The sequence below is a fragment of the Otolemur garnettii genome, unplaced genomic scaffold (genome assembly GCF_000181295.1).
Source record: "Otolemur garnettii isolate 467f Iridium unplaced genomic scaffold, OtoGar3 scaffold00103, whole genome shotgun sequence".
Lineage (NCBI taxonomy): Eukaryota > Metazoa > Chordata > Mammalia > Primates > Galagidae > Otolemur > Otolemur garnettii.
Window position 1 is genome coordinate 797,742 of NW_003852498.1, and position 7,162 is coordinate 804,903.

The 7,162-nt window shown below is 38.1% G+C and overlaps 1 protein-coding gene across 1 annotated transcript in view; it reads right to left on the bottom strand.

The window, feature by feature from the left end:
• PPP3CA (protein phosphatase 3 catalytic subunit alpha) overlaps positions 1-7,162 on the bottom strand; it is a 145,646-nt gene that overhangs the window by 57,594 nt on the left and 80,890 nt on the right. The window contains exon 5 of the mRNA XM_012809289.2: positions 4,411-4,550. Within this exon, the coding sequence (XP_012664743.1) occupies positions 4,411-4,550 (140 nt within the window). The remainder of the gene's footprint in view (positions 1-4,410; positions 4,551-7,162) is intronic.

A 7,162-nucleotide genomic window follows, 5' to 3' on the forward strand; every position in this document is an offset into this window, starting at 1 on the left:
AAACCTGAAATACTTGAATACCATCTAGATTCCAATTACTGGTAAACTACCTGCCCAACACACATTAAAGTTTTTCATAGTATTAGAAAAAAAAACTACAACACATTTATGCTTTCAATAATCATAACCCATGAAACACTCAAGCCGAAAAGCATTTATTTCTCTCTCTATATATGTATATATGTATATACATATTCTCTCTATATATATGTATATATATATACACACACACACACCCCCAGAGAACAGCAGGAAAAGCAGAGTTCTGAACACCTTAACACCATAGAGAACTGAAAAATTACTTATTTCCCCCCAATTTGTCAGAGATCCTGTGATGATCTGTTCCATTTTCAAAGACAGTATTTTTCTTTTTTGGAGACAGAGCCTCAAGCTGTTGCCCTGGGTAGAGTGCTATGGTATCACAGCTCACAGCAAGCTTCAACTCCTGGGCTCAAGCAAGTCTCCTGCCTCTGCCTCCCAAGTCTGGGACCACAGGCGCCCACTGCAACGCCCGGCTATTTTTTGGTTGCAGCCGGCATTGTTATTTGGCGGGGCCGGGCTGGATTCGAACCCACCACCTTAGGTGTATGTGGCTGGTGCCTTAGCCACTTGAGCCACAGGTGCCGAGCCAAAGACAGTATTAACTACAGGCTGGATGGTATGATATGCTCAAGGCATGCTTTCTGTCCTGAGGGTATTTATTATGTAGGTAGAAACACAGGCCTTTACAAGAAATCTTTAAAAAAAAAAATGAAAAAACTGAGAAACAAAGGACATTAAAGACAAAATTGTAAAGAGACAAGAAAGAAAGCATTTAGGTCTGAAGTTGATGAGGGAAATCTTGAAAAATATCTATCTTGTGTTAGATCTTAAAGGAAACAATATCTGTGGATAAGTAGACAGGAGGGGGGTGCAGGGTGCATGGGGGACAGACTGAGCATGAACAAAGGTTAGGAAGGGAGAAAAGACAAAAATGTGCGAAGTGGTAGCAAAGCCGGCTTGATGCCACAGGAAACAGTTACTACTACATAGGTTCATACTGTTTATCCTCTTATTAACTATATTTTAAACCTTGAATTATATCTCTCAGGTTTAAGATTCTTTAATAATGAGTTAGCCATCAGGCATTATTAAAATGCTTTTTTAATGCTTTTATGCCTTTAGAGCTACTTTGCCTACTGTGCATTTTTTTCTCCTTGGAAGGGTCTACTCTTCTGCCACGTCTTAACTATCACCCGTGACATCTTCCTTTCAAGCCTGCTCCACCCTAAGGGGTACAAAATTGCTGTACCCACTGTGTTCCTTTAACCTATGTATCCAACATATCACTCATCATAGTGTAAATGATGATTACACATTTGCTCTCCAGCATTGGTGAATGCCTTGAGAGAGGGACACTGCTTTTTCGTTTTTGTTTTCATGTCTTAAATGCTTAGTAGCAATCTGTCAGCTTCCTGGAGCTCATGATCAATTGCTGAAGTAGACTCAACAGGGCAGTCAAGCAGGTGACAGATGCAAAGGGTTCCTTTCCCTCATCTGGGCTTCAGCAAAGCAAGACCAGGCAGCCTGCAGTCTCTTGCCAAGGTACAACTTTTACATGTCCTTATCCTCTTCTTGCCCTAGTACCAGATCCTGTTTAATTCCTCCTCTGCTTCTTGGGTGCCTGGCTACTGGAATTTAGCCCTGGGCTGCCCATGGACTGACCAAATGCTGCCAGGCCTATCCTTTCCTAGGAGTTGCTATGTTTCTTCTTGGCCTCAGGGTTCTCCAACTAATTTGATTTTTACCCAGTGGGGATTAAATCCTAAATGGCCCTAACTCTTGCTGCCAGATCTTTTCCAGAGCTCAAATCCTCATTTGCACCTGGCTGCTGGCTGCCTCCAGAGTGGCAAGTGATTTTTATTTGAGGCAAACTTTTTATTAAAGTGAAACATCTATAACAGAAAAGGGCACAAACCAGATTACAAGCTGATAACCTTTTGCAAAGTGAACACCCTTGTAACCTGAGCTCTCATCGAGGCAGAACATTACCTGAACCCCAGGAACTGGTCATACCACCTTCACAGTCACCTCCCCACTACGGGTAACCACTGACATTCAACATTATAGATTAGTGTTCTCAGATGCCGAACTCTCATTTCAATGGAATCACGGTATGGACTGAGGACTCTCTGGCTTCTTTCACTCATCATTATAGTTAGGACGTACACCTATATTGTTAGGAGCCGTTTTGGATAACTCATTCTCATTTGCTATAGTTAGCTGAATAAATATACTAGAAATATATTAGAATTTACTGTTCATTCTACTAAATGGAAATTTGGCTTGATTCCATTTCTTAGTTACTAGGATTACTGCTATTATAAACAATCTTCTTTTGTTGCATGGATGTATGCATTTCTACTGGATATAAAAACAGAAGTAGAATAGCTTAGTTATATTAAAGTTCAGCTTTAACATATAACAAAGCAGCTAAGTGTAATTTGGGAGTAGGAGTATAGTGAAACCTTTCGGGTGGCCACCTTTGCAGAATTTTAAGAGTGTTCCCGGTCTCATATTTTCATGAACACCACTTTCCCTGCTGGGCAGAGCCTTACTCAGTGACTCTGGCTGAATATGCTTCACTTATCTTTTAAAACTCGGGTCTGATAATACCTTTTTCAGGAGCAGCCCCTTGGGTTTCAATCCATCCCTTTTGGGGGAAGGACCCCTCATCTGTGTGTGTGTGTGTGTGTGTGTGTGTAACAGCCTGCCCATTTATCACAGCACTATTCACCTTGCATTTTATTATCTCTTTCGGCTTATCAGTTGTAACTACTAGGCTGTCATTCCCTTCGGGGGAGGAACTCTGAGTATCTATAAAACTTAGCAGACAGCATATAAATAGGTGTTCAGCTAATGTGTGCTGAATAATTAAATGAGTGAATGACTTCTCCAAAATGACACTCATGAATGGAACAGTAAGAATTAGGGAGGGGACTGAGGAACCATACTGATGAAACTGGGAGCAGGGAGCTCTCACGTGGTTTCAATAGACTTAAAGATGAAAGTCCTAAACTCAGCATGAGGGAAGGCAGGCAGATTGGTTTAGATGCAACGACATTACAAAGAGAGTGTCAAGAAGATATGATACTGGGTAATTTCAAAACAAGAACTACACCAACTATATATAAACATGTAAAATAAACTGGGAGTTATGGATCAAAATAACTGCCAATGACTCAAAATTGCCACCAGGTTTCTCTACCAATTTCATGGCTCAACTTTATAAACCGTAACCTCAGAGGATGCCTTAGCTGGCACTAAAGACAGAAGGATGAAAGGGCACTGGGACAATGAGAGAGAGAGAGATTTTTCTCTTCCGTAGGGAAAACATAATCTAGGTTGTTTTGCCATTAGCCATAGTCTACATATAGATTGTGGATTTAGATACACAGCCCTTCACATAATCTATATTTGTCATGGCTGAAGACCATTTCCTATCAGGAACATCTAATGAGACAAGTCAAATAATCCTAACAATTCCAGCCCTGGCAGCTGAGCTGAGAACAAACGTGTGAAAACATGCTTAATTTTCTAATTACCCCCTAATAATAAAATTGATGTCCTGACATAAAACACAGTTGTCTCTATATTCATAAACCAAAAACACCATAACTTTATGTGAATTCATTCTGGAACTGTTTTCAGAATATGACTTATTTGAACAGCTGACTCAGAAAGCTCATAGCAGAATGCTGTATTACAAGGTAAAGCAATATGACTCAGTATCCAAACCAAGAGTTTGAGTTTTGTTTGGTATTATGTTATTGAAGTACGGCTCAGTATCACACAGGTCAATTAAGCACCATTCATGAAAGAAGAGCCCATTGATGAAGCAAACTCTGTTGTCTTATTTTAAGAAATGGCCACAGCCACTCCCACCCTCGGCATCCTCCAGCCATCATCCTCAAAGAACAACCCTCGACCAGAAAAAAGATTAAGACTCCCTCTAGGCCCAGAGGACCATTAGCATTTTTTAGCAATAAAGCATTTTGAAATTAAGGTGCATCCATTAAAAATATATATAATATTATAGCCCACATGATAGGCTACAGCATAATGCAAACATACCTTTTATATACACCAGGAAATCAGAAAACTTGTGGGAATCGCTTTATTACAATATTCACTTTACTGCGGTGGTCTGGAAGTGAACCTGCAATACCTCTGAGGTAGGTACCCTTATGTATATTTCACATTTATTTACTTTTTCATTTCCAAGCGCTAAGAACTCATATGAACCCTTTCCTTTATACTTGCTTTCTAAAAAAGTTACACAAACATCATAAATAAATCAAACACACGGACCGATAAATGGCAGTATTTCTGAAGCACACGGGTTGTAGACAGCAAGCCCTCCATCCTCACCTGTAGAAGTACGAACACCCCCTGACTGTGTTGTGAGTGAAATGTTCCTGAGTCTTCTCATTTCCAAAATCCTCTAGGGGGTCTGACCACAGGATATCACACATAGGTCCATAAGCAGGTGGTTCTTTGAATCGGTCTAACTAAGAAAAAGAGAAAAGAGAGAGCAAAATACTAATCTTTGGAAACTTTCTGGAATTCAGAAAATAGAAGAAACAAGCACTGCGCAACACCCATCCCACCCAACAGCCACAGCTCAGGGTGTTCTGTCTCCCACCTCCCTGTCTCCCGTTCTCCTTCCTCCTCCTCCTCACACCCTTCATCTTGCCCTGCAGTGTTCCAGCCTCTGTCGCCCTGATGAGCTCATCTATTGCCCGTCTTCTTCTCACCCCTTCTTTCCCCCTTGCCTCTTTTATCCCCACTCTTTATTCCTGTTTCCCCCTTTTCCACTTCTCTCTTTTATCCTTCATTCTCCTTACTTATCCCTCATCATTACCAGGTAATGTGGCTCTACGTTGTGTCACTCGTGGTGGAGTTTTTGTTTTATCTTTGCGGAGATTCCCCTTACTGCTCTATTAAACTGTGATTTCGAGGTCTAGATGGGGAACACCCACAAGTTTTTATGGCTATCTTATGATTTTGATGTTTACCAGTACAACTTTGAGAGCAGACAGCTTTCATGCTAAACGTAGGCACCTGCTATATGACATTTTGGATATTCATTCATTACAGGCTACCTAGGCTTCCAATTATGAAGTGCAAGCCTATTGCAGTTGATGCTATGGAGCACAGATAAGAATAGTGATAAGCCCTGAAATAGCCTCAAATTTAGCAGGTTCTGCTTCAGTTCACAGTTCCAAGCCTGGTAATTTCACTCAAAGACTTCATATGGAATCCATTTTTCCAGCTATACATGCTTAGTAAAGTCATACTTGACTTTTAAAAGGTATGTTTAGAAGGCATAGGAATAATATAATTATCGGCAATAACATTTCACCAACAATTTTATAACCATGTCACTTTCCTTTAGTTTACCCTGATTTAAATGCAATTAAAGGATCTTTGGTGAATTAGCAAATATGTAAAGTTTCTTGAAGAAATGCATAAAATAGCTATGAAAATCTACTGAGAACTGATATTCTTTATTTTTAAGACTTAAATATTTTAAGAAGGCCAGTAGAGCCAAGTGAATTTTGTAGGCTGACAACCAGTCAATTTGTCTATTTTTCCTGGGATAAGATGATAGACATAGCAGTTTTGCCGAACATTACTTTTTACTAATATCTAAAGTGAATGAAGCAGTAGTTCGCATTTTCAACAACCAATGAGAACGAGACTCTATATAATACCTGTTATATTACCCATGATATAGTCATTGCAAACTGAAGACTTGTTTAAGAGATTTAAATAATTTATGTCTTTGGAACAATTCATTCAAGAAAAAAAATAATGCTTGCCCATAAAAATATAGAACTTCTTTCTGAGAAATAAGAACTTATTATTAAGGGCAGGACATCAGAGGAGGAGAAACTTGGTTAATTTGAAACCTCAGCTAACGGTGCGGCAAAGCAACTAGAGTATCTAATTCTAGAGAAACTGTAAAGTCCATTGTAAAGGTTAATGCCGTTGATGGTAAAAATAAAGATACAAAATTAATTTAATAAAAATAAGTCTAGTAAAAACTCAAATGAACATAGGACAAAATGTGAACCTGAAATAATTCTAGAGGTAAGTGTAGAGTTTAATTAATACACATCAAAATTGAGCATAATATCAAAAACATGCCAGGTAGTAAGTCTGGGAATAACAGGTGATATTTTTAAAAGTCTACTTAATGTATAATGAGATATTTACTTATTCATTTTTTTTAGTTATTCATTTTTTCAAAGTCCATCGAATTATAGAAGAATGAACTGCTTATGTTCATCAAGAAAGGAACAATTCTATACTTGAACTCCATGACTGTACTTCAGCATCACATCCCTACAGTACCTTAAATACAGAGCATAAACCAATGCCATGTGTGTTACGGAACAACAGAGGCAAGTGTGGAATAGTGTCCTGCCAAAAAGGACACTAACACAAAGAGCAGGGAACAAGTTCAGCTGTCCTTTTGGTTCATTTTTAAAATCAAAAGCAGGCATTTCTTCTCTAACAGGAGAATCAATACAGTATTACTTTTACATCTGAACACTTGAAACTCATAAGAGTATTAAGGAGGAACATGAATGTTTTACTTCCCTAAATATAGTTTTTCTTTCAGAAACAATAAACTTTTAAAGGAATACTAAGCTCATCATAGTTGAGATTTGTGATACATAAATACATTCATAATTTTATGAGGTATTTCCTCAACACCAACTCTTATAAAGAAAGGTATTAAGGAGAACAATAAATGAAAAAAACATAAAATAGTCTTACTTTTGTAGTTACAAAAAAAGCCAAAGGGAAAAGAAAAAGTACTTATTTTTTAGAGATCAAATATTTTATTTTTCCAATGATGTATGTCACATGACAAGGTGAACCCTGAGGTTCTGAAGATAAAAACTTTTCTAAAGATAAATACACCTTGCTTTCTAGATAAAAAATTAACACAAGGAAGACCTTCATGACCACTTTAAATCATTTTAATTCAAAAGGATAAGGACAGTGATAAAGGCAGGGTAATTAACTTCTCTATTTATTACCAAAGCAGGATTAGATGTGGAAAATATCACAACTTACTTTTCTCTTTTCTTTCTTTTTTTTTTTTTTT